The sequence below is a fragment of the Phoca vitulina genome, unplaced genomic scaffold (assembly GCF_004348235.1).
Source record: "Phoca vitulina isolate PV1807 unplaced genomic scaffold, GSC_HSeal_1.0 scaffold7, whole genome shotgun sequence".
NCBI lineage: Eukaryota > Metazoa > Chordata > Mammalia > Carnivora > Phocidae > Phoca > Phoca vitulina.
In genome coordinates this window covers 50,161,514-50,175,047 of record NW_022589710.1, presented here as the reverse complement: position 1 = coordinate 50,175,047, position 13,534 = coordinate 50,161,514, and the positions used below count along the sequence as shown (strand labels likewise).

At 35.8% G+C, this 13,534-nt stretch overlaps 1 protein-coding gene across 1 annotated transcript in view; it reads left to right on the top strand.

Moving 5' to 3' along the window:
- Nucleotides 1-13,534, top strand: part of CEP128 (centrosomal protein 128) — a 419,635-nt gene that overhangs the window by 337,858 nt on the left and 68,243 nt on the right. The window contains exon 21 of the mRNA XM_032405704.1: nucleotides 7,091-7,114. Coding sequence (XP_032261595.1) covers nucleotides 7,091-7,114 — 24 coding nt within the window. The remainder of the gene's footprint in view (nucleotides 1-7,090; nucleotides 7,115-13,534) is intronic.

The following is a 13,534-nucleotide window of genomic DNA, read 5'->3' as shown; positions in this document are numbered from 1 at the left end:
GTTCTGGGAGAAAGAAGGTTCATTTGGTTTGTAGTCTTATCCTAGTCTAGGCACCTATGCACCACATTACATTGTGCATTAAAGAAGAATCTTAACATGATTCTTCATTTTAAAGGGGGGGGAAAAAAAGAAACCTCATTGCTTTGCTCCGTTGTCTGAAACATAAAGGGTAAATGTGAGATTTTTTTGGTTTTAGTTTTACACAGTTGACTGGAAGTGTTTACAGGGATTTCAAGCAAAATCCTACTTTGCCTCTCAGGCTGCATTTTCCAGTGTGAAATCTGTTGAAACAAACCAACAGAGCCCCATTTCCCTATCTTTCTCTTCATCTTTCCTGCCCCACCCCCGCCCCAACAAACACATGCACACATCCCACTTCTGGGCGAGTGTAATCTCAGACTTCTCTGAACAAGGTCAAACAGCGACACAAACAGTGTCGGAGTAGAAGGGTTGGTGATCGCCTCATAACAAGACTGCAAACCCACAATGCCACCTGGCAGTGTTGCTGAGGAACCCTACAGAAGAACAGCTGGCTGTCTCAGTCTGATCACGACAGTGGTAGTGGATGAGAGAACAGAGCAGAAATGTGGAGCACATATTTTGACTCTGTTCGTAAATCCTCCTTCTGATTCTGATTCTATCAGGGATTTGCCACACCCTGAGTGAAAAGCAGGTAACAAGGAGTGTTACTGGGTACTCCCTCTAGGCTAGGAAATGATACATCCCTTTAAACTGGCTTTTCTTGATAAGTCAAAGTGTTGGGGAGTTGGACTGAGGAGGGTTATTGACAACTTTCTTTTTTTTATTATTATTATTATGTTCATTTAGCCAGCATAAAGTACATCGCAAGTTTTTGCTGTAGTGTTCAACGACTCATCAGTTGCATATAACACCCAGTGCTCATCCCAACACGTGCCCTCCTTAATACCCATCACCTAGTCACCCCATCCCCCCACTCTTCTCCCTTCTGTGACCTTTAGAGTCCAGAGTCTTGCATGGTTTGTCTCTCTGATTTTTTCCCATTCAGTTTTATTATTGACAACTTTCTAGACAAAATCTTGATGCCTTGCTGTAGTTTTCTTTTCAGTATTTCTGTGTTGTTACTTTGGATCCTGTAGTAGATTATTTGAAAAGGACGCTTAAGCAGCTAGTGAAATGAATGAACAAGGGTAGACTACAGGTATCCAGTGATGGGTGAAATGAAATCTGCCTGGTTGGGAAAGCACTGCATGCTGCTCTCAGGCCACTCGTTCTAGTTTGTCTTAAGTGTAGAGTAATTTTGTCTGACTTTTAGTAGATAATGTGGGATTTTACTTATAGATCATTGATTCATTTGGTATATTCAAAGTCAACTTAGGCTATATTTTAAAACTTTTTTTGGTGTTGCAACATTAAGGTGGTTTGCAGTATTTAGCTCTTTATTTTAATTTATTTTAAATCACTATGTAAAACATTCATTTTTTTGTGATGACTCATAAGGCCTTTTCTTTTTCTTTCATTTTAATATCTTGAATTTTAGAAAAGAATATACTTGGAATTGTTTTGAGCTCTTTTAATTATTAAAAAATGGTGGACAATGTCTTAAATGTAATGGATTGCCTTGTAGAAATTCATAAAGAAAAAAATGCACATTTTTTTTTTCATTTTATATCACTTATATAGGAAGTAGCAAGTAAAGTGTGAGTATTGATTAAACAGAATTAACATTGACAGGAAAAATGCCACACAGTGGTATCTCTGGTTGAAGCCAAGTGGATTTTTCTTTCAGAAGAGAGGCTTTTTGGTTTTGGAACAGTAATGGAGGGAGTCCCCATTGTCGGTCTTTGTTTTTTGAAAATTATTTGTCCATCATGGTCTTTCAGTTCCAGAGAAGTTTTCAGAATTATTCTATACTCTTAAAGATCCTTAGAGTTGGAAGAGTGAGAGACTCTTGTTATATTCTTATACCAGTATTGTGCATTTTCATTTGTCAATGGATATATGTAAAGCATTCTTGGAAAATGCTGTATAATTGTGATAAAGTCACTAGGCCTGTTCAACTATACTACCAGAGGCAAAACTCTGATTATTTAGACTTACAAGGCCTCTAATTCATCTCTTAGGTGGGATGGATGAATCAATGTGTCTCATTGATTGGCTTTGCTAAATCAAACTGTTAATGATCAGGGATTCAGATACCAGCGCTCCATATAGCACTCATTTTCTAACTTAGCCTACAAATATTTGCCCATCTCCAATGATGCTAATGAATTTGCCTCGGTTCAGTCATAAATTTCAATGTACAAACCACTGTGATCAGGCAGAAAAGGCATATATACAGCTCAAGGCAGGTTACTAACCTGCTCATAAAAAGTTAATATACATCTTTTCATAGTATATATGCTATAGACCTCTTCTAAATCTCCCTTCTTGATCTGCCAAGCCCAAAATGAATTACAGTGTGTTATGTAGCAGCATTATTGACACTCAGAAATTGTGTGTAATACTCACATTATAAAGAATAACTAGCACTTTACTTTGGAACTCAATGGCTATACAGTGACTACATGTATAATCTTTTAGAGTAAACATTCAGTAATTGTTGCCATTTTAGGTGTTTCTTAGGCTGTTCCACTCCTTGGATAGAATGAAAGAATAGTCACAAAAAATCAATAGCAACAAAATGGGATTTTTCCCCCCAAGAACTTTTTTCTTCAAAACATTGAAGGTATTTTTCCTTTGATTTTGTTTAACCTTCCACTCCCAATTATTTCTTTCTTTGTTATTGGTGTTATTTATCCAGAAATACTTCATATAGGAGAAATCAATAGATTTAACTTAATAAAATGATTTATTTGTATAATATTCTTACATCTTATTTCAAGTGTTTTTGTTGGGGATAAAAGGGCTTGAAGGCCTCTGAGAGTCTACAGTTATCCTAAAAGTGTATGCAGAATTATGTGTATGTTGTGGATAATGTACATTTTCCTGGGGAGAAGATCAAGTTTCATCAGGCTCTCAAAGTCCCTGACTACAAAAATAAGAACGACTGATATATTAAAACCACCTGAAGTAGCATGACTCTAAGTCATCTTGGCTATTTCTGGAGGCTGTCTTCCCTCTTGGCTCCTCCTACCTTCTAACCCCCTTTGAATGTCCCAATACTTTTCAGGATCCAAGTGTGGGAGTGTGTGTTCATGGTGGGGGAGGGGGCGAGTGTTGAACCTTCAGGTTGATCTTGAAGATAAAATCTGTTGAAATGAAAATTGGAAATTAAACAACAACAACCACAAAACACTGCACTTCTGGTGAGAGGGGGAGAGGTGAAGAAGCATAGAATTTACTGTGCTGTACTTATGTGTTCATTCTAGGACATATCCTGGCATTTGTTTCATGGACTGTATCAGTGCCGCAGTATTGGCTTAAATTACCTCTATTTTAATAAGAAGAACCAGAAAGGAAGTGTGAACATAGCTTGTTTGAGAATAAATATTTGCAGTAGCCTAATTCTTTTATATACAGAATTATAACAGCTAACCTTATCTGCCAAAAAAGAAGTCAGCCATTTACATTTTCAAAGCATTTCTTAACTTTTAAAAGCAAGTTAGTAAGTCCATAAAGATCAGGAGTAGTTTCTTTTTACTGATAGCCTACAATTAAGACCAAACAACTGCACAGTTTAGACGAAGCTCACTAATTGGCAGTGATGGCTGGTCTTCTGTTAGCTGCTATTGATTGGCAAATGGAATTATTGAAATTCAGGTTAATGAACTGAATTGCCTATTGCCCTAATTTTCTCATTTTGGTAACATATTACATTTTTCATAGAAAGCTATCTCAGTACCAATTTGGAATGAAGTAGGTTATAGATGAAAAGACATAAGTAAATTGCATTGAAGTAAATCATTTCTTCATCTTTGTATTTTATTTTATTTTTTTTTTAAAGATTTTATTTATTTATTTGACAGAGAGAGACACAGCGAGAGAGGGAATACAAGCAGGGGGAGTGGAAGAGGGAGAAGCAGGCTTCCCGCGGAATAGGGAACCTGATGTGGGGCTCGATCCCAGGACCCCGGGACCATAACCTGAGCTGAAGGCAGACGCTCAACGACTGAGCCACCCAGGCGCCCCTCATCTTTGTATTTTAACAAAATGGAGTTTTCTTGGACCATTTGTGTTCATAGTCTTGAAGACTAGGCACATGTCTTAGCTTGGATTGCTACACCAAATTACCGCAGACTGGGTGGCTTAAACAACCACAAACATTTCTCGCAGTTGTGGAGGCTGAGGAGTCCAAGATCAAGGAGCTGGCAGATTCAGTCCTTGGCGAGGGCCTTCTTCCTGGCTTGTAGATGGCCATCTTTTCTCATTATGTCCTTACAGGGCAGAGAGCAAAAGGAGAAGCAAACATTCTGTCTCTTCTTATAGGACACTGATCCCATCATGAAGACAAGGCTCTGTCCTCATGACCTAATTAATTACCTACCAGAGGTCCCATCTCTAAATGCCATGGCGCTGGAGATTAGGGTTTCAATCCATGAATTTTGTGAGGATATGAACATGCAGTCCATGACTGTGTATTTCTTTTAAAGTCTTGTAACAAATATTCAAGTAAAATGAAGACACTAATACATAAATTATATCAGTTTATCTTTGCAAGACACGGAGATCTGAATTAAGACAGACAAAATTTAATTAAATTCTATTGTTTTGACATCATATGAAAACTCTGATTTCAAACTAGCTTTATGTGTGCTTTTAAAACTAGTTGTATGTTTGCTTTTAAAATGTGCTAATCCTAAATAATATGAGCTCATAAATATATGGTATGGGGAAAACTTAAGACCCAAATAGTGGCTGTAAATATTTTGAGCCTTCCAAGATGGTTCATATAAATGTGATACTGCCCAAAGGCTGTTTCTGTCTTTGTAAGGTATCTAATGAGGTTCTTCTGTTCAGTCTGCAAAGGATGATAAAGCACTGCTGAATGGTTTTGTCCCAGATGGACTGTGAATAAGATGCCTGGTAACAACAGATCAAAGCCCCCTTGAGGCATTATTATATGCATTTATTATGAAGCATTCAAAAGTGACAGTACACAAGTCACCAACAAAACAGCAGTTATTTCATGAAAATTATGGGGGCGAGGGTGAAGTTCTCTCAAGTATGCCAACAAAATGCAATTAAACAGATTATATTGCTAAGAACAGTCTGCTTTGGGCTGATTTTGCATAATATATTCATTTCACTTGTACCCACATAACCAAATGTTTAAAGGGTAGAAATGTTCAACTCAGTTTCCCAGTCTGAGGGTGGGAGGTTGGATTGTGGAAGTCCTCAAAGGCAAGGCCTATATGTGTTAGGTAACGCTGGGAGGGCGGCTGGGAGTGCGGCCATGAGCGCCAAGTTCTTGCTGCTCCTAAGTGTCCTGTGTCCACTTGGGTCCCTGTAGTTTACCGAGAGATCTTAGCTGAGTGGCTCTTTGTACCAGTTCCCCACTTTGCCTCTTAGGCAAAGGTAATTTGATTAAACGAAAAGGAAATCCAGATGTCACACATCTCCCATTGCTTAAAATGAGAGAAAAGAAGGAAAAGTGGCCTTGATCTTCCCAAAAAAGATGGCTATTTTCTTTTTTCTTACTGATATTTTTTATTTCAAGATGCTGGAACATTCCAGAAGGCAGAATATAAATCAGATATTTTGTCCTTTCAGAATACTGGAAAAATCCAAAATATAGTTTACTTAAAGGATTTGTCTTAATATCAAGGGAAAAATTCTTATTTTTAGTGTAAGTTTTTTTTTAATTTTATTTTATTATGTTACGTTAATCACCATACATTACATCATTAGTTTTTGATGTAGTGTTCCATGATTCATTGTTTGCGTATAACACCCAGTGCTCCATTCAATACGTGCCCTCTTTAATACCCATCACCAGGCTAGCCCATCCCTCCACCCCCCTCCCCTCTAGAACCCTCAGTTTGTGTCTCAGAGTCCATAGTCTCTCATGGTTCGTCTCCCCGTCCGATTTCCCCCCCTTCATTTTTCCCTTCCTACTATCTTTTTTTTTTTTTTAACATATAATGTATTATTTGTTTCAGAGGTACACGTCTGTGATTCATCAGTCTTACACAATTCACAGCGCTCACCATAGCACATACCCTCCCCAATGTCTATCACCCAGCCACCCCATCCCTCCCACCCCCCACCGCTCCAGCAACTCTGTTTGTTTCCTGAGATTAAGAATTCCTCATATCAGTGAGATCATATGATACATGTCTTTCTCTGATTGACTTATTTCGCTCAGCATAATACCCTCTGGTTCCATCCACATCGTTGCAAATGTCAAGATTTCAGGTTTTTTGATGGCTATTTTCTTAAATCTTCAGACTCTCTTCTCTCATATTCAGCCTCTTTTAATTGGTAAAGACTTCCTGTACATAGCTGTCAGCTCTGAAAAGAGAATACAGCTGTCACTTTGCGAATGCAACCATTGACCTAATCATTTAACTTTGTAGCAATATTGTCTGTAGAACTTTCGAAGATACTATAGATGGAGAAGGCCCATCTGGGTTCAAGATTGCCTGCATGTGACATCTTTCTTATTTATTTTTCCTGCCTTGTTTCAGTTAACAAATTACTTCTTAATTTGAATTGATGAAGTTATGTATGAACTTTACTTTCCAAGTCACACTTTATATTGTGTACCTGAGTGCAGGTATGTGTACCAACGTCCTTTTTTATATCACTACTATCATCTAGTTGCTCATATATTCAAATGTATGTAATACTTATAAATCCTTAAGTAGATAAATAATTTTACCAATGCAAAAGTCGTAAGGTTTATCCCATTTAGTCACTCTATATGAGTTTATGATATTTACTGTTAAATTAAACCTTGCGGTCCGAACACTAGCTGAGATGAGGAGTACAGTGATTCTTTCATGACTCCTTCTATTGTAGAAATCATCCTGAGTAGGAGTTTTCATTTTTTGAGATTTTCAAAACATTATTACTAATAGAGGATAAGTAGAAAATCTGAAAATTAAGTAAACTTGAACTGATTTTAATAGCTTTGTTTTTATAATTCTGCATTATGCTTTATTTGCAGGACCGTCTAAATGCATTAGAAACGGTAAGTTGGGGCATTTTCTTTCTCCTTCTGTCAGAATTACTGCTGTGTCCTGAGGTGGATTTCAGAGCACTCCCCAAAAGAAGCAGTTTGAGAAGGCATTTCTAGAACTACATCTAGGATTCAAAGGGGAGAATAAGCTAAACTATACCTGAAAGGTATGTGGATACAGATTTTTAAAGTGAAAAAAGAGAAAAAACAAAAATGTGCCTATTTAAGTGGTCACTGCTCTCTCAAGACTGATGATACCAAGATGTACTAATCTATGAAAAATGTAATTAGTTTAAATGTAATCAATATCCTATATATTTGTGTCTGTATTTCCCAATCGCTAAAAGGACTGGTTGATCAGAAGCTGAGATTGGGGTGCTGTTTATATGAAGTTCAGAAATTCAACCTCAGTATTTTTGTACATGGTTTTCACCAGTACCCAAATAATGTTAAAAGCTGGTCAGCCTTTTTCTCAATAATCTTACTTGCAGGAATCTAGCATTAGGGAATAAGGTGCGTGAATGTAAAGACTACATGCTTGCAATATTTATTGTGAAATGATTTATTTTAAATGATTTTAGGAAGAAAGGGGAGACAACTTATTGTTTGACAATATAGTACTGAATGGTTGGATAAAGTGTGGACTTTTCCACCCAGCATACCACTGTGGTTACGGAAAAGGCTTATAATAGAAAACAAACTGAAAAAAGAAATAAAATCATGTGTACTTCAGTGATAACATGTAATGATAGACATATGAATAAAGAATAGAAGAGACTGAGAAAAACTCATAAAAGTGACTTGTTAGATGAGAGTTAGGACTGTGATTTCATTCCTTTCTCTATTTTTTCAAGTTTTATAAAATGTTATATTCCTTTTATAAATAAACCTTTTTGTAATAAAAACCCATGTGAATTGGAAGAATGGTAAAATAAATTATGGTACCACCTTACAACGAAAGATTATTCAGCCATAAAAAGTCATATTTTTCAAAAGTAAATATTGCCATGCTGTTATATAGGGGAGGGGGGAGTAGAATATACAGGCATATGGAGAGTATGTTGCAAATATTGAATATTTTGTGTTAAAAAAGACTTTCAGAAAGCAAGCACACAAAATATTAAAAGTGGCTTGGGACTAGTGGTGATTTTTATTTTTTCTTTATATGTTTTTAATGAACAGGAAAAAAATAAATCTTTAAACAATGTGGCCAATAAAGAATAAAATATTTATTTTGTGAGTGTGAGAAATGGAAAGATGCTAATGGAGCACATTTAGTCCTGTGTAAGCAAGTGATTTTGATTGACAGTGTCCAGACCCTCGTGGGTAAATAATCTATTCCTTAGATTTAACTGGGCCATTTGGAAATTACACTGACCTTCTCAGTTTCAGTATGATGACATTGTAGGTGAATAAAATGTTTAGTGTTCTTCCACGTATATTTTACTTACCCTTAGGAAGTGTCTTGCCAACAGGATTTGGCTTGTGAATTAAATGCTCTTTTTAAAAGTATGAACAAAAACAGAAATTTTGAGTCTGTGGACTTGGGTTCAGCATACAAAATGCCACTTATACAACATTCAGCAAATCACTTGTTTCTTGATTCCTTCATCTGTAAAAATGATAATAATTAAACTTACTTTGTCAGGTTGTTGTGAGAATTAAGAGACAGAATATGTGTGAAAATATTTAGGGCCAGACAAACGTTAGGTTATCATTATGTGATTGCTTATTATTTCTTATTTAATCATTTTAATTATGCCAGTATGCCATGCAAAACTGAAAATTATACAAACAACAACCAAAAGCCTATAACTTTTATTAGCATTTCTTAGTCTTTTGTATTTATATAATCTCTTTACTAAAAGTACTATGGAGTATGATCTTAAGTGCCTTATTCTAAGGGTTCCTTTAGGAATAAAGGTAAAAATAAAAAGTCATCATGAGAAAAATAAAATTGATTAAATGGATGAGATTTTTTGCAGTGGCAGTTTTCTCAAGATGGTTTTAATTTGAAATAATTATCATAAGTAAAACCATAAAAATGAAAATGCTTAGTAATAATGTTAATGCTAAAATATTATGAAGTTCTTTGACTTCATATGACATTATTAGCAGATTAATATACTTGGTAGACTATTCAACTGGTAAAGTGTTTTATAGTTCATAAAATCAAATATGCTGAAAGTAATCTCAAGATCATTTATTATTCTCTCACTAACTCAGCACTTAAACTAGAAAATGGTGGTGGTCTACATTTTGTTGGTTGGTATTAACATAAGAAGTGTTGAATGTAGGGTATATGTTATGGTGATACAAATCTGCAAAAGTTTGAAATTTCATTGTTTCGTTAGGAGATGTGAAAGTTTCAATAGTTACAATACATGAAAATAAGATGGTCTTTTCATCATAATGAGCACCTTGATACGGCTTGTCACCAGTGATCCAAATGCTTAGGTCACAATCATGTGTCCATTTCTCCCCCTCTTCCTCAACTTTTCCCTCTCCTTCTTCACTAGCAGGTAAACTTCTTGGATTAGAAATTACATTTTACTTCCAAATGCATCCCAGAGCCTGTCAAAAACTCCTGATATATATTGGACAATCAGTAAACATTTGTAGAAGGAAAGAATGAAGGTCCAACTGTGCATATATGACCCTCACGTAAGACTGTTTTTATAAATATAGGTATACACAGAACCAGTTCAATAGTTGAGGGAAAAAAATTCCCCAGAAGCACATCAATTTATTTCTTTTCCCTAGCCTTTCTAATTAGTATTGTACTTTACTTGATGTTTCATGAAAGCTGTTATGATTTTCATTAAAGCTTAATGTGAATTTTTTAGGAAGGAACCAGCTTTCTGCCAAAATATGGCAGGTTGATTCCCCAAATAAAGCTAAGTAATTATCTGAAAAAAATCTAGATTGATAGCCCCAGTTGATGGGCCATGGATGAGACATAGCAGTGGATATTTATTGGCACTGTATTGACACTGAAGAGGAGAAAAGGAAAAACTGTGATCAGTTCTCTCAAGGAACCTGTACTTTGAGGAGAGAAGTTACATGTAAATAAATTAATGATGTAAGATAAAAATACACTGTGCCACATGAATGAAAAACAACGTGTTTTGTAGGAGCTCTTATAAAGAAAAAAAATTGTAAAATAAGACATCATCATGGTCTAGGTTCTAGGAAAACCATGGATTTTGTAGTTTGAGGACATGATGGAGGAAATTAGATTCATCTCTGAAATGCAAAGAATCAGTAGTGTCAGGCAGAAAGCCAGAGAAGGCATCCCATGTTGGGGCTATAATCAAACTTTGAAGATAGTAAGGAACAAAAAGGTTTGTTAAAAGAATATTTTTCCAAAAAAGTAAAATTATGAAATCATTACTCTTACACAAATATAAAATGAAGTCATGACACCTGAGTTTATTTAACTCATTAATTAATGAGAGAATGAGTAAAATGTTACAGCTGACTTAAAGGAGCAAAGAACTACATAGGTAGGCACTAGAGTGCTGAAGTGAATTTAAAATAGATGCAAAACTGGCTTCTTCCGAAGTGAAGGAAGGGAATTAATTGAACCTCCCCAGACAACATTTATTTGCGTATCTATGAACGAGAATCATTTGCATTGCTATCTGTTACCTACAACTCTGAGAGTTAAAGTGGTAGCAAGGCCATAGAGCCAATGGGGAGCCATTAATGGTTTCTTTTTTTCTTTCTTTTTTTTTTTTTTTTTAAAGATTTTATTTATTTATTTGACAGAGAGAGAGAGCACAAGAAGGCAGAGCAGCAGGCAGAGGGAGAGGGAGAAGCAGGCTCTCCACTGAGCAGGGAGCCCGATGGGACTCGATCCCAGGACCCTGGGATCATGACCTGAGCCGAAGGCAGATGCTTAACCTACTGAGCCACCCAGGCGCCCCCATTAATGGTTTCTAATCAGGGCTTGTGGCTGGTCAATGTGGTGTGTAGGAATGCAAATGTCGTAGTTCTGTGCAGGGTAGAGTGCAGCGGTGAAAGACTGCACGTAGGAATAGAGAAAGTGCATGTTGGACATAATCCAACTTTAGAAATGTGGTTGGAAAATTAGGGATTGGGCACTTGGTGCCAAAAAGGCAGGGGTAAATGGATGCCCTTGTTTAGAGACGGGAATTAGTGAACTTAGTAAGTGGGAGGTCAAGGGTGAAGAGGCGATAGAGACAGTACAGTAAGAGTCATTTGAGGAAGTTTAAAAGGAATGTAAGACAGTTCAGCTTGGAGAAATAAATTCAGTTTTTCATGTCAACTCTCAAATCTATATTTAGTTTCATTTCCATTAATATGACATTCACATACCTTCATAGTAAAGTTAGGCCTGACTTCAGTTATCGGAGAAATCCAAAAGCAATAGTGGGTTAAGCAAGATAGACATTAATCCCTCTCTTGTGTGACAATCCAAATGTGTGGTGTCCGTGGCAGACGGTGCCAGAAACCTAGGCTGCTTCTGTCTTCTTCCTCCACTGTCCTCAAAATACTGCTTCCCGTTCCTGGTCCAAGATGCCTGTACCACCTCCAGCCCTTATATTTGCATTGTAACAAGACAAAAGAAAGGAAGGGAGATCACTTAACTTCCCTTTAGTAGAAACTAGAATTTGCACATATTATTTCTGTCCATTTCCATGGGCCAGAATTCAGTGACATGATTATAACTCTGGGATTCAAAAAGAGAACCAGATAAGCCATAGACTTCTGGAAGTTTCAAAGTAAACTTCTAAACAACTCAAGTTCAGAAAATAAATTATAGTAGAAATTATGAAATATACAGAACTGAATAATAGCAACACTGTGTTATAAAATGTGAATGATACAGCAAAAGTATTATTTATGAGAAACTTAATGGCTTACATGCTTATATTAGAAAAGAAGATAAAAAATAATGAACTTATGCAACATAAGAAATTAAAAGCATGGCACAAAAACCTAAAAACAAAAGAAAAAAATAGAGAAAAGATTATAATGAATAGAAAACAAACATGCAGCATGCAGGGCCAATAAAGTAAAGCTGGTTGTTTAAAAAGAATAAAACGACCAATATCCAGCATGACTGATGAAGAAAAAAAAAAGAAGATACAAATGAATAAAACAAGAATGAAAAAGTGGATAGAACTATAGCTATTTGAGAATTTAACCACATACAAGGGTATTGTGAATAATTTTGCAATTATACATTTGCAAATTAGGAGAAATAACTAAATTCCTGGAAAAATATAATTTTCCAGAACTAAGAAGAAATAACATAGTAGTATAAGTAAATTTTTTAAAATAATAAAAAGTTTCATCAACAATTTTTAATCAATTACAATTTTCTCCAGAAAGGGCCACCAAGCCCAAATAAATTTTATAGATAAGTTCTACCAAATGTTATGGGAACAGATGATTTTAATTTTATAAAAACTCTTCCAGAAACTAGAAGAGGAGGGAACATGCCAAACTCATTATGAGTTGGCATAACCTTTGAAACAAAACCAGACGTAAAAAATATAAATAAGGGAAGTTAAGGGACTTTTCATGCATTAACATGGATGCAAAAATATTATACAAAAAATATTAGCAAAATAAATCCAGGAATGTATTAAAAGGATAATTCATCATGAACAAGCTGAGTTTATTCCAGGAATTCAGAGTTGGTTTAATATTAGAAAATCAATCAATGTAATTTACCATGTGACAGATTACGGAGAAATAAATTTAGTAAGGTCATCTCAGTAGTTGAATAAGAAGCATTTATTCCCATGATATCATTATCATCATCAAAAACCTTTTAGCAAACTGAGAAGGGAATTGACTTAATCTAAGTCATATGAAAAAACCCAGTGACAAACATTACCTTAGCATTTTGAAAGTCCTCCTTTGAGACCAGGAACAAGGAAAGGATGCGCCATTCCTCAGCTTCTGTTAGATGCTGTGCATGCAGACCTGGCCAAAGCAGTGAAGCTAGCATTATTTTCTGAATAGTGTTACTGTCTATATAGAAAGCTCTAGGAATTCATGGTTAAATTAAGAAAAAGAGTTTAATAAGTTTATTCTATAAAAACCAGTTTACAAAAGTCCATTTTCCTTCTAATTCCAGCAACAAGTAAAGAGAAAATGTAATTAAAAGTATACCAGTACAAAAGTAGCAAAAAATACAAAATACGTGGGTGGGGGGGTGGGGGGGAATCTAACAACAGCAATAAAAATACAAGTTCTTCATAGAGAAGACACTCAGGAATAGTCAAGACACTTCTGAAGATGAGCAAGTTGGCGGTAGTTTTCCTACTATGTATCAAACCTTATTAAAGCTGTGAAAATTAAGATAGTGTAGTCTTGGGGTGCCTGGGTGGCTCAGTCGTTAAGCATCTCCCTTCAGCTCAGGTCATGATCCCAGGGTCCTGGGATCGAGCCCTG